Source organism: Impatiens glandulifera, chromosome 3 (assembly GCF_907164915.1).
Source record: "Impatiens glandulifera chromosome 3, dImpGla2.1, whole genome shotgun sequence".
Taxonomy (NCBI): Eukaryota; Viridiplantae; Streptophyta; class Magnoliopsida; order Ericales; family Balsaminaceae; genus Impatiens; species Impatiens glandulifera.
The window spans coordinates 19,782,591-19,804,310 of record NC_061864.1 but is presented as its reverse complement, the minus strand read 5'-3'; the positions used below and the strand labels follow the sequence as shown (position 1 = coordinate 19,804,310).

The 21,720-nt window shown below is 32.5% G+C and overlaps 1 protein-coding gene, 1 non-coding gene and 1 pseudogene across 2 annotated transcripts; 2 read left to right on the top strand and 1 right to left on the bottom strand.

The window, feature by feature from the left end:
* Positions 1-17,583, top strand: part of LOC124929945 — a 100,644-nt pseudogene extending 83,061 nt beyond the window's left edge.
* On the top strand, positions 12,435-12,576 carry LOC124933114. Its single transcript, XR_007098830.1, has one exon. It is a non-coding gene; the product is annotated as a U4 spliceosomal RNA (small nuclear RNA).
* Positions 17,584-17,610: 27 nt separating the features above from the next.
* LOC124931892 (la-related protein 1B-like) lies at positions 17,611-21,692 on the bottom strand. Its single transcript, XM_047472470.1, has 6 exons — positions 21,113-21,692; positions 20,345-20,945; positions 20,102-20,267; positions 19,908-19,998; positions 18,263-18,334; positions 17,611-18,182 (listed from the first exon to the last, which is right to left on the bottom strand). The coding sequence occupies exons 1-6, from the start codon at positions 21,557-21,559 to the stop codon at positions 18,027-18,029; spliced, it is 1,533 nt and encodes a 510-aa protein (XP_047328426.1). The 5' UTR covers positions 21,560-21,692; the 3' UTR covers positions 17,611-18,026.
* Positions 21,693-21,720: the final 28 nt, after the last annotated feature.

The window sequence follows — 21,720 nt, the reverse complement described above, 5'->3', positions numbered from 1 at the left end:
CAAATTTGGTGTTGAATCTTAAATATAAAGTGTTGTTAGCCTATTTGGTTAAAGAGTTGTACTTGTTTTGTTAGGTTGCAAGTTTGAAACCTACAAAAAACATTTTTAAATTTATTTTTAACCGTTTTAAGTTTATGGGCGGGTCAACCCACAATCCGACCCAAGTATCCATTTACTCTCACATAAATATCCAAATTAACCACAGTTTTCGACCCGGCAATCCGGACACTTTAAAAATTAAGCATCATTATATATATATAGATTAGTTAGTTAGAAATTTGAACTTTTATTGTTAAAATGTCTCGCGTTCATCAAATTTGGTGTTGAATCTTAAATATAAAGTGTTGTTAGCCTAGTTGGTTAAAGAGTTGTACTTGTTTTGTTAGGTTGCAAGTTCGAAACCTACAAATAACATTTTTAAATTTATTTTTAACCGTTTTAAGTTTATGGGCGGGTCAACCCACAATTCGACCCAAGTATCCATTTACTCTCACATAAATATCCAAATTAACCACAGCTTTCAACCCGGCAATTCGGACACTTTAAAAATTAAGCATCATTATATATATATATATAGATTAGTTAGTTAAAAATTTGAACTTTTATTGTTAAAATGTCTCGCGTTATCAAATTTGGTGTTGAATCTTAAATATAAAATGTTGTTAGCCTAGTTGGTTAAAGAGTTGTACTTGTTTTGTTAGGTTGCAAGTTCGAAACCTACAAATAATATTTTTAAATTTATTTTTAACCGTTTTAAGTTTATGGGCGGGTCAACCCACAATCCGACCCAAGTATCCACTTACTCTCACATAAATATCCAAATTAACCACAACTCTCGATTCGGCAATCCGGACACTTTAAAAATTAAGCATCATTATATATATATATATAGATTAATAGAAATAAAATTTATTGATGATTTCATATTACTGTCGTTATTGGTCAATAAAAAAAGGTTGCGAATATATATCTAAATAACGATGAGTTTTTTTATTCCATTGTCAATCCAAGTTTTTTATCTATATACAAAGTATTATTTATTCCTTTGGATATTTTTCGTTTGACTCATAATCCCATCTTTCTTACTGTGATTCTCAAACTTAAAATTATTAATTAATTATGTTATACCCTAGATAGATATTCATATGAATCAAATTGTTGTCAATTAAATCATTTCCTAGATTATTCATGTTCTAAACACAATATATATAAATACAATTATATAAACTATTGCGTTCTACTATTTTTTATTGAACTAAAGGGAGAATGGTTAAATCATAATAAATAATTAGTTTCCAAATAATAAAGACAATCATAAAAAACAAGAAAAAATTGAAGGTTTCTAATCACAGAGTAAATTAGGGATGCAAATGAGTCAAGCCGACCTCAAACCAGCTCAACTCGATTAAATATTTATTAGCTCGACTCGAACTCGAGCTCGAACGAGTTTATAAATTTGAGCTCGACTCGATTATTTACCTAGAAGCTCGTCTCGATTCAAAAAAACTTGAATAAAATTAAATTTTCAAATATTTGTGTAGAAAAGATATTTATTTTAAATTTTAGGTTTTGATATCAAAATAAATAAATAAACATATTATTTATTATCACACTTAAAAAAGCTCGACAAACATTCGAGTATTATATGAGCTCGAGCTCGACTCGAACTCGGTCAAAGTCAAACTCAAGTCGAGCTTTGATCGAGCGACTCACGAGCAACTTGACTCATTTACAGCTCTAGAGTCAATAAATTAGTATCACGTCGTCCTACTTAAGAATCCTTAATTAATTTGAGTTTGTTTATTTAGAAATATATACAATTGTTTCAAACTTTGTATATTTAAAAACAATGCCCCCAATTAATTAATATATGTAATGAGGAAGCTCTGCAAGTCGGATTGTGGCATGCATAAATGAGAGAAAAACATCATTCATATCAATGTTCTAACCCCGAAAATCATTCGTTTTTGAAACACTAGTGGAAAATGAGGTTTTGGTAATGAATGTTAGTAACGGCGCTATATCGCCCTTACTGAAAGTTTTTATCAGTAACGGATTAATATATCCGTTACTATTATCAAGATATTAGTAACGGCCATTTAAAACCGTTACTGATAAGTGCATATCAGTAACGGTCATAAGGAATAGCCGTTACAGACACTAGTGTTTTTATTCTTCTTTTTCGAAATGAGAATATTAGTAACGGTTTTAAGGATAACCGTTAGTGATATGCATTCATCTAAAATTTTCCACAAGAGGTATCAGTAACAGTTTTCGAAAACCCTTACTAATACATACATTTGTAACAGTTATACTAAAACCGTTATTAATATCTAAGGAGTATCAGTAACGGTTATCCTTAAAATCGTTACTAATATGCATTCATTTAAAAATTTTCACAAGATGTATCAATAACGGTTTTCGAAAACTCTTACTGATACATACATTTGTAACGGTTATACTAAAACCGTTACTAATATCTAAGGGGTATCAGTAACGGTTATCCTTAAAACCGTTACTGATATGCATTCATTTAAAAATTTTCACAAGAGGTATCAGTAACGGTTTTCGAAAACCCTTACTGATACATACATATTATCAATAACCGTCATTTCCTTTTCTTTTATCTCTTTTTCTTCCTCAAATACTCTCTGCACAAATCTTTCCACATCAATTTCTCCATTCTCTTTCATCTCCCCTTCTTCAATCGACAAATTCGGCGGTCTAAAAATCTTCCTAATCAATTCTCAATCAGCACCTTTGAATAAATCATGGCGATTAATCTCCTCAATCCCTAACCTCTTCAACGGATCCTTCTTGAGAAGCTTCTGGATCAAATCTCATAGAAACGTCATCTCTCCGACTAGACATGGCGATTATGAAGTATTTTGTTAAAGGTATCTTTCTGTTTATACCTTTAAAAGGAGTTATACCGTATAACATCTCATTTAGAACAGTACCTAAGCACCACCAGTCGGCGGCGAAATCATGGTCGTTTCCATGTATAATTTCCGGCACAATATACTCCTTCGTGGCGACGAACGATTCTGATTTTGTAGGGATGGAAGCGAGTTCATGTACGGTTATTGTTGTTGTTGAATCGTCTTCTGATGTTATGCCAGAGTTGTGATATTTCTGAAATCGGAATAACCGTTTCTTCTTCTTGTTATTTTCCGGCGGAGATTGTTTCGTTGTATGACGAATTAATTGTGGAGATTTTATAGGGATTTTTGTTGAGAGATCGAAATCGATTAGCATTAGATGACTATTTTCTTGGATCATTATGTTTTCCGGCTTTAAATCTTTGTATACAAATCCTAATCTATGTAAATATTTCAATTCTAGGACCAATTCAGCCGCGTAGAATCTGAGGTAGAAGGAATTGATTGAGTTAAGTTAAGCAAGATTAACAACAGTTGAATTGATGATTCTCTTCATTTCATTACCTGATGATGTTATCAAAGAACATCTTCTCTGTTTGTGGATGATTGTGGTTTTTGGATTATGATTGTGGTCTTTAGATTGTGGTTTTGGATTATGTTAATAGTTTGTAAAATGGATAATTATTATTGTTTATATAACTACAAATATGAAATATTCGGAAAAAAATAAAAATAAAAACGATTATGTTTTTAGTAACGATATTAACATAAGAAAATCGTTACTAGTAATATATCAGTAACGATTTTATAAATAAGAAAACCGTTACTAGTAATATATCAGTAACGATTTTATAAATTAGAAAACCGTTACTAGTAATACTTTATTTGTAACGGTTTAACCTTAGCTAAAACCGTTACTAATGTTTATCTGTAACGGTTTAACCTTGGCTAAAACCGTTACTGTTGTTAGAGGAGTATCAGTAACGGCTTTCGAAAGCCGTTACTGATACTAGAAGAGTATCAGTAACGCTTTTTTAGTAACGAATGGTAACGTTTTATTCACCGTTACAGAATGTTATCAGTAACGGCTTTTGAGGCTTTCAGTAACGGTTTTCGCCCTTACTGATACCCCTTTTTCTACTAGTGAAGATTCGAGAAAATTTCAGCATCAATTTGTGTCTTAAAAATCTTTTAATAAAAAATTATTTAAATATTTACACAAAAATATATTTTGATATTTAAAATTAATTATACTAATTCATTTTTATGATAAATTATAAATAATCTTTTAGATTTATAATAATCAAATAATAATTCGATTAAAAGAAATCTGTATTTTAAATTAATTAAAAATAATTAATTTAAAAGATTATTTATTTAATGAAAAGAGTCACCAATTGATTTTAAATTTAAATTAATAAAAGATTTGTATATGTGTACAAACGTAAGTTTATTAGAGATTTTGTTAAGTTCGATGTTATGTGATACTCGGGAAAGTCTTTCACGCTATATCTTCCGTACCCGTTAATGAACGGTCTCTACTTTAAAAAATCTTGATTTTGGGGTTGAAAATTTTGTTTCATTATATTTTATTTAACCAATTATTTTTCAAGTTCTAGACATGTATCAGTTTTTCTTACATTTAAAATTGTATAATAATTTTTAAATGCTAGTACATGTGATTGATGTCTAATATTATTAAGGAAAACACAAAACAATATCAGTTTAAAGCATTAGGATCTAAAAATTAATTAAAACTTAATTCAAACATGCCTTCATCAAAATATTATATTATGAAAATATTCTTAAAAAATATTGAAATCGTTTTCTATTTTACCTAATTTTAAAAAAAAATAGTTTGGGGCTTATAATTGTTAAAAAACAATTTAAAATTGAAATCTCAAACAAACAGACCCTTAGGCAAGTGTCCAGGTCACGAATCAGGTCAAATACACGGGTCTGGAGCAGGTTTGGCTCGAAGTCAACGGTTTGGACATCCAGTTAATGAGGAGACTGGATTCCTCGGTCACGCACGTTGGTCTTTGGTTGGATGCGGGAATTCTCGGTCGAAAACCATATCGGGCCTCTTTTCTCGGTCGAAAATTAAGCCTAGGCTGAAGTCCCTAGGTCGGGTGCTAGAATTCTTTGGTTGGGGGCTAGGATTCCTTGGTCGGTGTAGGGGAGGGTTTGATTTTCTCGATAAAAAGTGAAACTCGTGTGAAATCCTCGGTCGGATGCCAAGAACAGCAATTGCATGTTTTGAGATTTCGATTTGAACCTCCATTCTTCAATCTGAAGGGATGAGGAGTTTCGTCTAACCTCAAGGATCATTTATAACATTATCCCGATACATCATTCGATCGGGATGATATTCCATTCAATCTAAACAATTCTTGAGCAAAAATTAGAAAATCAAACTCATGTGAAATCCTCGGTCGGACGCCGAGAACAGCAATTGCATGTTCTGAGATTTCGATTGGAACCTCCATTCTTCAATCTGAAGGGATGAGGAGCTTCGTCTAACCTCAAGGATCATTTATAACATTATCCCGATGCATCATTTGATCGGGAAGATATTCCATTCAATATAAACAACTCTTGAGCAAAAATTAAGATTTCAATTTTTAAGGTATAATTGGGTATAAGGATCTTAACAATAGCTTCTTTATTCTTAAGGGAATCAAATGGGATCAAAACATGAACATTGTCTATGAGTTTTTATCAATTAAATAATTAGATTTTTCCAAATTTTTGAAAATTTTGGTTTTCAAACAAACATGTTTAAAACTAATTTGATTGATTTAAAATCATTCCTAACATCATTTAGAACGTGTTTATAAGGTTTTCAAACAGTAATTCGAGAGTTAGAACATAAGAACGAAACCCCGATTTTGAAATCAAATTATGGTATTTTTATTTAGATTGATTCATTGGATTTGGATTCAAAAATGCTTAGAAATGATTTTAGGATCGTTTTTCAATCCAAAACTGGTAGAACTGGAATGTAAAATTTTCAATTTGAATTCATAAGTTAAATTACAACATGAATTGAAGTTTATCTTGAATTAGAGAACACTCCTGAACTCTTTTAGAAGCTTTGTGAACCGAGTTCTAAGGCTTTACATGAGATTTTAAATTTTAAAAAAAAGCTTGAAGATTTTAATGGTGGATTTCGTGAGAAGGGGATTGGAGGCTTGGGATTTTATCCATTTGCTTCGTCTTGGCGGAGGAGGGCTATTTATAGCCTTCTTAAGTTGGTTGAACAATTAAGTGGATTGGATTTCAGACAAAAGGCCATTAATGGTTTTTGTATGTTCTTCATTCCACTTGATATTTCAGGTGATGATTGAGAAATAATTATCAGGTTAGGGTGATCATTTTAGCTTTTGAATCAGGTCATTTGGAGAAGTATCGGTCGAGTTCCATCTTTGAAAAATCAAATATTCGGTTGATGTTGATGCAATTCTCCACGAGGAAGAAGACAAACTAGGGTCGAAAACGGCGTTGCTTTCTTCTTCCGCGTTTGAGTGTTGAGGGAGTCTTGGAAGGAATTCGTTTCTGGCCAAAGAGCGGACGCTTAGGTTTCGTTCGTGTTCCGTCAGCGTTGGACGTTCCGTGTGTGTTTGGGCTAACGGTGTTGAGGCGCTCGTTAGTTGATTTTATTATTTTGTTTTGCTTTCTTTTTCTACTTTACAAACTGAATTCTGTTATTTTCTAGTTATTGTTGTAACCGAATATTATGGGGCAAGACATCACCTATATAAGGCTGATCTTTCTTCCCCAAGGACCCATGAATAGAATGATGAAGATATGACTTCGCCCCTATTCGTCTATTATTATTATGGACTGTTTGGTATAGACCAACAGTAATTCTCTTCGCACCCTTGATTCTTCTATCCCTTCCCCCTAAATTCTATATCGAAAACCTTCCGCTGCCCTTTGATTGTATAATTTCACCGGTCTTATAGATCAAGAACGTGATTCTTGAACCCAAAACACACCTTACGAAACAAGTCGTAACATTCTTGGTATCAGAGCAAGACGATTCTCAAATGAAAGAAACTAGATAGCAGCAAAGATGGATGATCTTAAGACCCTATTCGAAGGGCTGACCCAACAATATGCCTCCATGAATGCTGCCCTGCAACAAAATATGACCGAACAGGCTGCTTTGCACAATGTTTTTCAGCAAAATATGGACAGAAGGTATGCTGTTGGAAAAAGCTTGACAGCCATTGAAAAAGGTGCGTTTAATAATGGCCAAGATCCCGGCACCCGACCCTATAATATTGCTTCTTGCTACCTTTCTCCAACCCAGCTCACAAATATTGATATTCCTGAATTTGATGGGACTGATTTGGAGGGCTGGCTCTTATTTGCCGAGCAAATATTTAGGGAGAGCAAGACGAATGATGCCACAAAGCTGGACATTGTCCGCACTCACTTCTCAAAAGAGGCAAGAACGTGGCATGAATCATATTTGCGGAATCGCAACCATATGGAAGCATTGACGTGGCATAAATTCAAGAAAGATCTCTTGCTGCGATTCGGTCGCAGGCCCTTGTACAACGCCAAACCGCCGCGGCTGCCCAAACCATGCATTGTTAACACGGTCTGGCCGAGCACAAAATGGGAGCCCAATCATAGGTGCAAATCCAGATTGTTCATGGCCCCGCCTAATCATCAAGAAGTCCAAGAAAGCGTTCAAGAACCCGTCCAAGAATCAGATTTTCATGACTCACCTTTGATGCTTGAGACAAGGGACGAACGTGTCATTATCTTGCACACTTTCTCGGTCCAGCAAGGTGCCCCTCGGTCGCGGGTCAACATAATACAAGGCAGCCAGCTAGAAAAGGCCTTGGAAAATCACAATGTTGCTGCCATGGTTCAAATAAACAACAAGAACGAATGTCAAAGTGTTTCACTTGTTTTGGAAGACGTTGCTGAAAATTTTCAAAAAATAATCAAAGGGCTAACCCAGCAACCCAACAACCGAACACCAGCCAGGAAGGTAGTCGGAAGACATGGCTATGTTGTTGCACATGTGTTGCTGGTCTGGATAAAGGACTGGGCTTGGTTATTTGAAGACATTCTAGAGTATGCCCGGAAGAAAGTTGGCCCTTTTGCTGCACTTGGAGTGCTGGGCCGAAGGAAGGACTGGTCGTGGAGCAGGAAGACTGAAGGCTTCTAAGAAATGCGGTCCTAGACTCTGACACTTGCGGGACTTGCTGAAGTCCGACCGAATTTTTTGAAATATTGAGCATGCGCATTAGAGGCTCGGCAGACTCGGCAGACCACGGTCTTATTTCGTCGAGGGCGACGAATTTTGAAGGGGGAGATAATGTTAGGGTCTAAAATCAAGGCCTCGGTCCTAGAATAAATTCCAGCAACCTTTCTCGGCACCTGGTCTCGGTCCTATGGTGCACATGGGCCAGATTTCTGTTTTGTTGTTTTATTATTTTGTTTTGCTTTCTTTTTCTATTTTACAAACCGAATTCTGTTATTCTTTTAAAGTTGTTGTAACCGAATATTATGGGGCAAGACATCACCTATATAAGGCTGATCTTTCTTCCCCAAGGACCCATGAATAGAATGATGAAGATATGACTTCGCCCCTATTCGTCTATTATTATTATGGACTGTTTGGTATAGACCAACAGTAATTCTCTTCGCACCCTTGATTCTTCTATCCCTTCCCCCTAAATATTCTATATCGAAAACCTTCTGCTGCCCTTTGATTGTAGAATTTTACCGGTCTTATAGATCAAGAACGTGATTCTTGAACCCAAAACACACCTTACGAAACAAGTCGTAACACGGTGCTGAGGCGCTCGTTAGTTGATTCGCTGCTACGCGGATGCGCCTTTCTTCCTTTGTAGAGGGCGACGTGGTTTGTTATCATCCGTTGGATGAAATATGGCGTTCATCTGATGGTTGTGTAGTATGCTGCAACCGTTTCTTTTATTTTCGGTTGCACTAGATCACAGCCTAAATCTTGTTTGAAATTGATTTTTCTTCACTCCTTTTGACTTTATTTTTAACCTACAAAATATTTTTAATAGACATATTATTTATTTGGTCTATTTATTTAATTTTATTTTTGCATATTTTGGGGTTTTATAAACAATTAATTTTGGATAAAATGGATACAATATTTATCTCAAATTATTTTATTTTATTTTAGCCTTTATTCTTATTAATTGAGATTAATTAATACAATAATTATTCCAATTAATTATTTAATCATGATTTGACTTTAATTTTAATTATTTTAAATTTTTATTAATAAGAATTATTTTTAAATTTATAAATTAAATTGGGTAGGTGAAAATTTAGGGCTTACAAACGTGCATAATAATGTAAGAGACCCGAGCTATAAGGTAAAAAGTCCACTATTATATAGAATGAACAACTTTTTGAAAAATACAATAAGATTTATTGAGAAAGTTGAAGAATCCTCACCATTTCTATATATAGAGAGAGGGTCCAAAGATTTGGGCTATCCCAGTTTCAAGCAAAAAAATATAGATTTTTTTTTTTGTCTTAAGTATAGTTTAAAAAATTAATAAAAAAAAAATATTTTTGATAATAAATTTTAACTAAATATTTTATATGTATAATAAATGGGTTACTCTAAGGAGAATTGATTGTAGTAACAGCATGTGTAAGAGGGGTGATTTTGTCAATGAAATATATATCAAATTGTCCTTTGTATGTTAGTGTGAAAACATTTCTTACACTTATAATAACAATTTCAAAATATAATTTATGTCTCTCGAATTAAGTTGCAATCTAATATTTTATGCTTGTGAGCAAGAGAAGCAAAAATCGAAAGTAATGGGAGACAGTAAAGTCGAGAGTAAGGTTTCAGTCTTCGACGAACAACATTATGACCATTGAAGCGTGATAATGGAGAATTTGTTACGCCCAAAAAAAGTTATAGAACTTGGTCGAGCTGGGACTGGAATAACAAGTTGAAGGAAGGGTTGCACACAAACAACAACAAGAAGATTGCAAGGTAAATAATATTATTATTTTTAACTCTTATTAGAGAAACGTTTGAACAAATATTAGATAGGAAAACGTCAAAGATCATATGGGATTTTCTTAAAAGAAAGTATGGGAAACGAGAGTGAAAAGATCACACTTGAACACACTTCATAGAGGATTCGAAATATTGGAAATGAAGAATGGAGAATATGTAAAAAAAAAATTTCAAAGTGAAGATGATAGCTAACAAGATGCATAGCAATGGAGAGATTATTCTGGATTCATTCATCGTGAAAAAGATTTTGAGAACTTTAACGGATAAATTCACTTTCAAAAGACAGTTAAGGAAGAAGAGCAACACAAGTGTTGAGAGATGATCTAAACTATAGATGAAGAAACAAAGGATGGTGCTTGTATTGAGGAAGGGACCGAATGACATTATGATAAATGTTTAATTGAGTGTTATCACGGACACAAGTTAGGATATTTTCGCTATCATTCAATATGGGCGTTCATCTGATGGTTGTGTAGTATGCTGCAACCGTTTCTTTTATTTTCTTCACTCCTTTTGACTATATTTTTAAACTACAAAATATACAAAATATTTTTAATAGACATATTATTTATTTGGTCTATTTATTTAATTTTATTTTTGCATATTTCGAGATTTTATAAACAATTAATTTTGGATAAAATGGATACAACATTTATCTTAAATTGTTTTATTTTAGTCTTTATTCTTATTAATTGAGATTTAATTAATACAATAATTATTCCAATTAATTATTTAATCATAATTTGGCTTTAATTTTAATTATCTTAAATTTTTATTAAAAAGAATTATTTTTAAATTTATAAATTGAATTGGGTAGGTGAAATTTTATTGCTTACAAACGTGAATAATAATGTAAGAGACCCGAGCTATAAGGTAAAAAGTCCACTATTATATAGAATGAACAACTTTTTGAAAAATACCGTAAGACTTATTGAGAAAGTTGAAGAATCCTCACAATTTCTCTATATAGAGAGAGTCGGTCTCGAGATTTGTGCTATCCCAGTCCCAAGTAAAAAATTATGGATAAATAAATGGAAATACTAAGTGTTTTTATGTTGCAATTAGTGTCTGAGCAAGAATTCTCAAGTTTTAATTGAAGAAAATTGAGGAACATCCTATAAATTAAATAAGTAAGTTCGAAGTTGTTGTTCCAAAAAAAAATAATCAATGTCTCTAAAATCTTTAGGATAAAGTTCAGCAAGGCGGATGAGTTTACGAACATCAAATTGGGAGAATGAATTTCTTGGATTAGACATGATATGCAACCAAACAATTCTATATTAACTTCTAAGAAACAATTATTCATCTCTTGCATAATCAAATCAACAACATAACATTAAAATTCAAAATTATTATAAAAATAATAATAATCAAAAACTATTAACAAACAAACAAAAATAACTTTATTATAATACCTCACAAAAAAAAATTAACGCGATAATGACGAAGATTAGTGATGAGTTCTCATTTTCCTCTCCGCCTACCATAGCTATCAATTAACAAATGCTCATTCATATCAAGTATTGTGATAAAGTGCAATTGACAAAATTTGTTAACTTGGTCCAAAATATCATTTCATCCATTTTCTCTAAAATCTTGTAATTGACGCTTCAAACTCGCAATCAATGACATCGCTTGAACAATATTTTGATTTCTTTTTGTAGGTAAAGTGACAACTCATTTATAATTCCCAATAAATTTTTCATCAAATACAACACAAAAACAAATTCATAATTGTGCATCATCTTAAGTAAAAATCACTAGCAGGACCTCTATTCGCATTACACGGTGCATCATTAACTACATTTATCAACACCTTTTGCACTTGAGACCACATTGAGCATAGACGAAGTAATGTCAAATAGTGTGATCCCCAACGAGTATCTCCAGATCTTAACAAACTAATTTTTTGATTTTTCACTCTCCTAGCAAAAGTTTCTCCACTTTCTAATTCAACAACAATTTTGTCGTGTTGAAGTTTTATAAGTTGATCTCTTATTTTACAAGATGCTCCAGATATGTTCACAAAATATTCACTCACAATGAGATTGTCACGAGCAACAACAACAAGAACTTATTGAAGTTGGCGAGAGAAATAATGAACATACATCGCATATGGATTTTCTTACGATATTAGAGATTTTAACCCCTTGAACTCATTGCGCATATTTGAGGCCTCATCATATCACTGTCCTCTCAATTTAGACAATGACAAATCATGTTGCACAAATAAAGCATCAATAACATTTTGTAAAGACTCAATATTAGTGTTCAATATTAGTGTCAGGAACTTGCACAATATAAAGAAATCGCTCAATCACACACATCCTCTTTCATTTGCATATCTCAAAATAACTCTCGTATGTCCTTCACCGAACTATCTCGAGCAGTGCTGTTATTGACGAACCATGAAATCGAATTCTCTAATATGTCCCACATCGGAAAGATATAAGAGAGGGGAATGTGGAATCGGATATAAAAGGAGAGAGAATGGGAAGGAATAAGGCATCTTTGCGCTTGGGGCAATGATGCAGCTAGTGAGGTTCTAACCGAGGCGCGTCAATTGCTGGTTGAAAACTATTTCCAAACCCCCTCCTCGGCTTTGGTTCTGCCTGAGCCGTCGAGAATTTCTGGAAGGGTGTCCTCTTTTTGAGGTTAAACATTACAATTCTTAGTTTAAAGCTTTTAATCACTTTTCATCATTTTATGGGTACTCTTGTTGCTGAGAGTGAGTACTTCAGAAAATTCAAGGTCTACAATTTATCCTGGCCTTCCTTTACTGTTTGATGATTATCAATGAACAGGCCATTTTGTTAGGTTTTGGATGGGAAGAATCATCATGTACTCTGGTTTGCACTGATTTTATCGGGGATTATTACTGCCTTCTTGAATAACTCAACAACTTTCATTACAGATATTATTATGAAATTGAATATTAAATCACTCACATCTATATTAAAATAAAACCCTCTAAATCAAAGTTCTAAGCTTTTCATTCTTATATTTCTCGTAATAATGGGCAGAATGAAAGAGAAATTCAGATTACATTTTGAACGATTTCTTTCTCATAATTTTCGGTTGAACTTGTCTCTGATTTAGATGTGTTTCTTCCCACGTTGAAACCTACAATAGGAGAAACTAGAAACGAATATAAAAGCGGAGAGAATTAACTCTCAAATATTTTTTAATAGAAATAAATTAAAATTTTATTATATATTTTATTTAAAATTTAAATATTTTTATTTAATATTAATAATTTTATATATTTATTTATAATTTATTTGAATGTTATTTTAAAAATAATTCATTTCAGTATAACACAATCTTAATTTGATTTTGATTGAGTGTGCTAGTATCTTGCTTTAATAAATTCATAATTTCATATATATTAAGCATATATATATGACTATTGCTCAACATGGTTAATAAGTTCTTTTACAAAATATACTTATTGTCATAGTTATTAGTGTAGTGGTTAACTTATTGATTATTATTAATATAATTCATTAGATTCATCTCTGAGATCATATGTTGGAGTTGACGATAAATTTTGCACCTGTTTAAATGTGTTTACAGGTTACGTACTTAATACACTCTCATTGTTTTTCTTATTATTTTTAAACAATAACTCTATAAACTAGTATATAATCTATTATATTTATACAATAATTTTTTCTTCAAAAAAATTGTAAATAATATTTACTTAATATAATTAACTATTCTGATAAAAAAAACTAAATTTATTTAAAATACTAAGTCAATAATTTTAAAAATTAAATTAAATTAATACTTATTAATAATTTTAAAATATTTTTATAAATTAGTCTTTATCTATTTTAATTTTAAATATATTTTAAAATTAACTAACAAAATAAAAGAAAGAGATGCTACTAAGGGGTGACTTCACATGGAGAAATTTGATGAAATAACCCTGATAACATTGTTATTTTTAAAAATAGGGAACTAATTTTTGCAAAATTTACAAAATTGACCTTTTTTCCCTTAGCAAAAGATCAATATACCTCCTAGAAAAAAAAGGAAAACAAATCAGATGATGTTTCCGAGGAAACTTAATGCTAGGAATTTGCTTCATTGTCTGCGCTGCACCATCTTTCTCTCTGTAGTTCGAAGGGTTGAACTAGTATAGAACAGATTTTGAACCCGACTTCAATGCAACGAGCCCCCCACAATGAGGCGTCCAAGCAAACGCCGTCGAGAAGTATGCTTCTTCTGCTTCCCCCTCCTCGACTGTGTTTATATTGATTGTTAGCGCAAGAGCAAGCGAAAATGTATTTTTTTTAGACGAAAATGCATTTTTCGTTCCGCCTACGAAAAATGTTTTTTTTCGCGCATTTGCGCCTACGAAAATACATTTTCACTTACGGAAAATGTTTTTTTCACCTACGAAAATACTTTTTTTGCAGGCAAAAAAAAACATTTTTCTTAAGCGACTCGGCGGCGTTTGCTTGAACGGTTCGTTGTCGGGGCCTCGTTGCGCTGAGGGAGGGAAGGTGGTTCGGGGTTCGTCTGTTCGTAGCCGTAGAAGGAATAGAAGAGAATGAAGGAAGGAAGAGAAAGAAGAGAAGAAATAATTATTTTTGTTAGCAGTATACTGGTCTTTTGTTAGGTGGTCTTTTGTTAGGGACAAGAGATCAATTTTACAAATATTACTTTCCTTTTTTGAAATAATCTTATTATCAGGATTATTTCTTTAAATTTCCTTTTAAGTGAAGGTGCTAGAGAAAAATTTCTTAATTAAAAAATAAAATAATGAAAATTGGTGATTGATTCGAACTTATTTGAAACTGAGCCCTTTTCAATTGACTATTGTATTTGGTAAACACACGGTTGAAGCCTATGTATATTTGGTTCAAATTAAGGATTTCAATGAAACTAGTATTATCCTACATTTTACACCATTAATTTTACAACTTTAAATATATTTCGAGTCAACAAATTATTAAAGAAAATATTGCTTTACAAATTCATTACGGGGAGTTAAAATAATTAATTAATCTGAACCCAAACAATCAAGGTTGTTGTGATGAATGAGTTATTGAAATAAAACTCAATTTTTATCCCAAACAATAATTTTAAAATTATATACCATCAATATAAAATTATCAATCATTTTATAATTAAAATACCAAAATTTCAAAGACTACTTATATAAATTTTATTTTTTTTAATTTAAATTTTTGTAAAACAGACTCTAAGTAATGGGATTATATATATATTTATTGAAAACAATTATACTATAAAACATAAATAAAAATAATCTTATTCGTGAATAAAAAATAAATCAAAAAATAATAAAATATAAAAATATAAAAATCATAGTAAATTGAATGAATATATAAAATTATTTTTATAATTATTTAAATTTACCTTTATCTATAAGAAATACCAACAACTTATATAAATATAAACAATAAACACTAAATAATTAATTAAAAATAATTCACAATTTTAAATATATCTTTAAAAAAACAGTATATCAATAAAGAGACAATTATTTAATTTTAATTTTAATTTTAATTTTTAACTTCAATAAACTATTTGAACCATTTCAAAAGCTTAAAGGGTTCCTATATGGTTTTTCAATTAAACAAATTCTCCACTTAAATAGCATGCCCCCCCAAATAGGTTTAATATGCGGCTATTTTCATTGAATGATTTTTGTATGGTTGTCTTGTCAATGAATATCGTAAAACAATGGACTCTTTTGAGATCCTTGATTATATAATTCAAAATATAAATAAATTGTAGTAGAGATAAATAATTTTAAATTTATTTTTCATTAAAAACGTTTTAAATTAAAGTAAATGAGGAGATAATATCATGATTGTGGAGATTTTTAGCTTAAATCAAATAATAAATTCAATTATGATTTCAAATAAAAATAATAATAATGTGGTTATAAAGAGAGGAAATAATGAAAAAAAATATTATTAAACTTTTAATCAAACTATTTATAAGAAAAAGTAAAAGCTAACTAATTATTAAGAAAATTAACTAATTGTTATTAAATTAATTAACAATTGATTCTGATAATTGTAAAACAATTATTTCTTTATTTTTCTATGGTCTAATAATTTTTTACATTATATTTTTGTGCATGGCTAGTTTATTGTAATTAATTAATTATTTAATTAGGTGTATGTTGAAACAAGTATTTTCCAAAAGGAAATCCATATAAATAGAACAAAACCATGAAACTTTCATTTGTAGGAGATATAAAATTGATCAATCGATTTTTGTCACAAATGATTACATGGACCGTGTTAATTGGGATTTTCCTTACAATCGTGGGAGGGTGTCGAGCCATTGTAAAAATTCCCGAGAACATGACAATTCCAGCAGTTTTCGCGTTTGGTGATTCGATCGTTGATAATGGAAACAACAATAACCTAATGACGGTAGTCAAGTGCAATTTCAATCCTTATGGGGAGGATTTTTCCGATGGAATACCCACCGGAAGGTGTTCCAACGGAAAAAATCCAAGCGACTTAGTTGGTTAGTTCCAATTAAACTTGACATCTCTTCATCTTTCCATTTTTTTAAATAAAAAGAAAACTTACTTCATTTGAAAAAATAATGACAGTCGAAGAATTGGGAATCAAAGAGTTGTTACCTGCGTACTTTGATCCTCATCTTAACGATGAAGATCTTCTAACCGGTGTGACTTTCGCTTCTGGTGGCTCCGGATACGATCCTCAAACATCAGAATTAACCGTAATCTTTTTTCTTTCAAGTCCTAAGTGTTTTTTATTTTTTAAATTCTTTATTTATATGTTATTTTTCTTATTGATGAAGTTTGTGATTTCAATAATGAACCAATTGGAGTTGTTCAAAGAGTACAAAAGGAAATTAATAGGTTTGGTTGGAGAAGAAAGAACAAGATTCATCTTAGCCAATAGCTTATTCCTTGTAGTGGCTGGCTCAAATGACTTAACCAATACTTACTTTACCATTGGCTTGAGAAGGTTACAATATGACATTCATTCCTACATTGATTTAATGCATCAACATGCTTCCACTTTTATCGAGGTAAAATCTTGTCTTTACCAACTTAGTGTCGAACCGAACTTCGTTTTGCTTACTCAACTTGGAACAAAAATCAAAGGAATTGTACTATTTGGGAGCAAGAAGGATTGCGGTTTTCAATATGCCACCTATAGGATGCATGCCATCGATACGTACACTAAGTGGTGGAATGGTAAGAAAATGCGTCGAAAATTACAATCAAGTAGCGATGCATTACAACAATAAGCTATCATCTACTCTCGGATCTCTAAATGAGTTTCTAGGCCAAGAGGCCAGAATCATTTCCATAGACATCTATACAACTTTACTTGATATGATTCAAAACCATACAAAATACGGTAAGAGTCAATAATCTTGATCTCTATGCATGACTTTATAACTAAGAATTATTATTGTCCCGGTTTCACTTTGTAGGATTCGAGACAGTGGATAGAGGCTGTTGTGGCACGGGAATTATAGAAGTGGTGATATTATGTAACGAGTTTAGCACGATGTGCTCAAATCGATCTTCGTACCTATTCTGGGACAGTTACCATCCAACGGAAAAAGGATATCAAATTCTTGTCAATCAGTTGATCCAAAAATATATCAACAGCTTTATTTAATCAATATGTATGAATGACTTATGCAAAATGATTGAACAATAAATAAAATCCATCAAATTCAATTTGGCAATAATAATCTAACAAAAATTAAAGGAAGGCTTCAACAACCAAATTCCTTTACCTTCAAAATGTAGCAATGGGTGGTAGAGACCATCTACTTATATAAATTGTTCATATCATAAAAAATAAAATAACCCAATTCTAGATTCCCCTAACGCGAATGCTAGAATTGAATCGTGCAATTTTTTTTTGTTTTTTTGGCATCCACTCTGATAAAAGAAAAAAGTATGTTCTCTGTAATAATTAAACTTAGATCTGATCCTGCACCCATAACAAAAACTGTCAAAAAAATGCAAGATTCAGGTTCAAATGAATTCCCTTTTCTTCTGCAGCAAATCAATTCAACCGACAGACAGTTCCTTTTTTTTTCAAGATCTCGAATCTCGATTAATCGCTAGTGATGGTATTTTGATCAGAAGTTGTAATTGTATTATCAACTGATACGGCGGGTAATTTTGAATCAGAATCTGTTCCAGAATTGACCTGACCCGAACGAGGGATGATCCAGTTCATCCAGTCATCACGCCTCCTTATTTTGTCACCCTGAAAGAAATATTTGGAAATGATTATGGCCTGAAACAAACATAACTATATCTTGGGACTATTTGAGTTTCAAAAAATACCTGTATTTCAACCACTGTGGAATCTCGCAATGAGTTCAATATGACGTTGATTTCCTGTGTCAGTGCCTTCACCTGAAAAGCCATTGATATAGGGAAATAAATTCTAAACCATGGAAAAAAGAAATCATTTTCTTATTATTTTTACATCTTTAATGAGAATAGTAATGATGATATAATAAAATAGTAAACATACCATACTCAACAATCCGTCAAGATTTTTTTGAAAAGAAATGAGCTATAACAGTCTACTTTTCTCGAGTTAGCACTATTTGGAAACACTTATAATTTTTGTTTATGTATCTGGATTCATACGAGAAACAACAAATAAATTTTGAATTTGTCATTCACTAAAAACATAATAATCTCATCCAGAATATGTTTCTGGATACATAATGTTGAATCCATGTATTTCCATATGGGGCAAATTAGCAGGACAAACCATGTAGACTAAAATAACTAAAACTAATTCACACTCCGCTATTCAATGGTGTTTTCTTAAGAATTTAATCCGATGTTGGTAATTGACTCCCATTTCAACCTTTTGCAAATTACAGAATAGATAGTTTAGTAGAATCAAATTGCAAATATGTTTGATTCTTGACCTTCATTAGTTGTCTTATGGTATAGCTATATAAGGAAAATGAGGCAATGTGATGCCTCTTTCTTACTCATGAGTTTCTACAAAATGAAAATTTGGATTATTGCATTCTATTTTTGCACAAAATCACAAAGACCGGAACTTCAACAAGAACAATTGGTTATATAAGCATGTAAAAGAATAAAGAAAGTACATATACCTGAAGAAGGGAAGAAAATGGATTGAGAACTTATGTGATTCTGTTAAATGCACACTTATATTAAAGGAAAAGACATCTATAATGACATGATTATTTAGAGGCAATTAGGCCAGGTCACAATTGAATGATCATCCAACAGTTTATTCATGTTATGCAAAACTGGTGAGATGAGGTTCTTGAGAAATGATGATGTAAATAAAACCAAGGTCTTGTTTGATGTTCAGTTGTTTGGGATTATTTCCAAAGAACCCACTAATCCAATCAACAATCTACTCCATGGATCACACAATTCAAATCATCAACCAAAATACCCTGTATTTTTTTTAAATATATAGTTTATTCATTATATATTTATACTTTAATGCCTTTCTACCATGAAACAAGTTTATTAATAAGCAATAACCCCAGAACAAACAAAGCCCAAATAAATGGCTTACTCGAGTGCTTAGACGTCGGCTCAACCACTAGAGACAGAGAATATGCAGAATAAAACAAAAATACAACCCTAAAAAAACATATTTGTGGTTTGCAGAAGTAGATAATTAGAGTAAAATCATATGCTTGACGTGCAAATGGATGAACCTTAGAGTGATCCAACAGTCAGTATCTATTTAATTGATGTTTTCGAAATCATTTAGTTCAAATAAACGTTCTTAAAAGGTGAACCATATGAAAGCATGGTTGCTACCATTTGACAAAGATTAAGAGTAATATTAACATCATTCTTATCTCCTTGCACCAGAAATAATTATGTCCAAAAGACAATTGGACAAAAACTGAGTGGAAAAACAACATTAAAATCATTCCAAAAAAATAAAATGAGAGTAATTGTTTAAGGAGCAACTTACTTTAGGAAATCCAGCAATTAAGCTAAGGGGTACCCAGCCTTGATCATCCATATAAGACTTCAAATACTTGTCTTTATCCAGATTAGCATTACTAAAATCATCAAACAATTGTAAATTGATTAGAAACGTTTATTATATGAAAAACATTGACCGTACATATCGAGTGGAGCTACAAGAAAAGGTTGTTGAAGTACCTAAAGTAATAATGAATCTGGTAAATCAACGACTCCTTTACAGAAGGATCTACAGATGGAGTAATATACATTTGCATCTGTGATGGTAATGGCGGTGGTGCATGGCCAATAAATGGAGTATAAATATAATGCTCCACAGGAGGCGGATAATACAAAATTGGAGAAGCTGCATCTAAAGAAGCTTAGATTATCAAATCAAATATGGATAAAAGATGTTAAATACAATTGTAAAGATAAACTCACCAAAACCAAGGGGGGGTCCATAAGGACTCATGGGCTGAGGAAAGGGTAAGGCAGACATAGGTGGTGGTGGAGGTGGTGGGAATCCCCTGTAAGGAACCGGCTGCCGATTACCATGACCATCTCTAACATTGGAGCTTTGAGCAGCAATCCTGTTCCGATCTGAATCATACCTAACTTGATTTCCATCAATATGTGAACCATTGCCTTTTCTAGAAGAATTTCTCTGTGAAGACTGATCAACTTGAGCATGTGGCTTTGGATTTGGAACCAACCCTCCACCAACAGGTCTTCCTCCGTCCCAACTATGGCCATTGTAAAAGGGCTCTCTCACTGAACTGTCCACCATCGGAAAACCGTAAGGCCTGGGATAATTAGGTACGCCATAATAAGGCAATTGATGTGAAGGAGACTGCGGTGGCGGTGGTGGAGGTGCCCGCTGCCAATCAAAGCCATTGTTCGCAGCATTTCTGACCCCGTGATTCATGTTATGCCTAGATGGTCTTTGATGATGATTGTCTATAGCCGTGTTGTTTGGAGAAGCACTGTTAAAGTTTCTATTAGTATTAGCCTGCCTTCTTGGTGCATGTGAGATTACAGGCTCCTTGAAGAAAGGAAACAAAACAAATCAAATCAAACGATAAGAAAGAAAGAAAGAAAGAAATCAATAAGAACAGATTGATTGATTGATTGATTGATTGACTATGTATCATGATGATGATGATGATATAAAGAGAAAAGATTGATCGATCGATCGATCATAATAAGAACCTTAGAGGTGGAGACTGATTGGTTTTCTACAGGCGGCGGCGGCGGCTTTGAGGAATCCAACATGGATTTGGAAGCTAAACGAGCGGATTTGGAGAGAGCAGGCCAAGAGGTAGCACCAGCGATTACAGGAGGAGACGGTGCAACAAGTTCATTTAAGGGTTTATTCCAAACGGTCTTCTTTGGAGAACCCACATTGCCATTGTTTAGGGCGGCAACGTGGTTCTCCGTGAAATTGTTGTTTGATGAAGAACAGTCTGAAGAGATCGATTGTTCCTTGGAAGGCTCAGGGGGCGGGGGCAACGACATTGCCTCATCTGCCTCACCACCTTTAACTACTCGAGCCCATGGTAGATTGTTCCTCTTCTCGGCCTGCTGCGGAGGACTGTTTCCAAATTCACCACAAACAACAGGAGGAGATGCAATCATGGAGGATGCCTTGGCAGTCATCTCGCTATCAATTCGGAGCGAAGACCGAGTTCGTAGTTATTTTCTGAGTGTGAGAAAACTAGGGTTTCCGCATTTTGATCAAGACGGCATTGATCAAAACCTTCTTCCTCTCTCTCTCCCTCCTTTCTCTCTCTTCTTTTTTTTTTTTAATATTTTTTCAC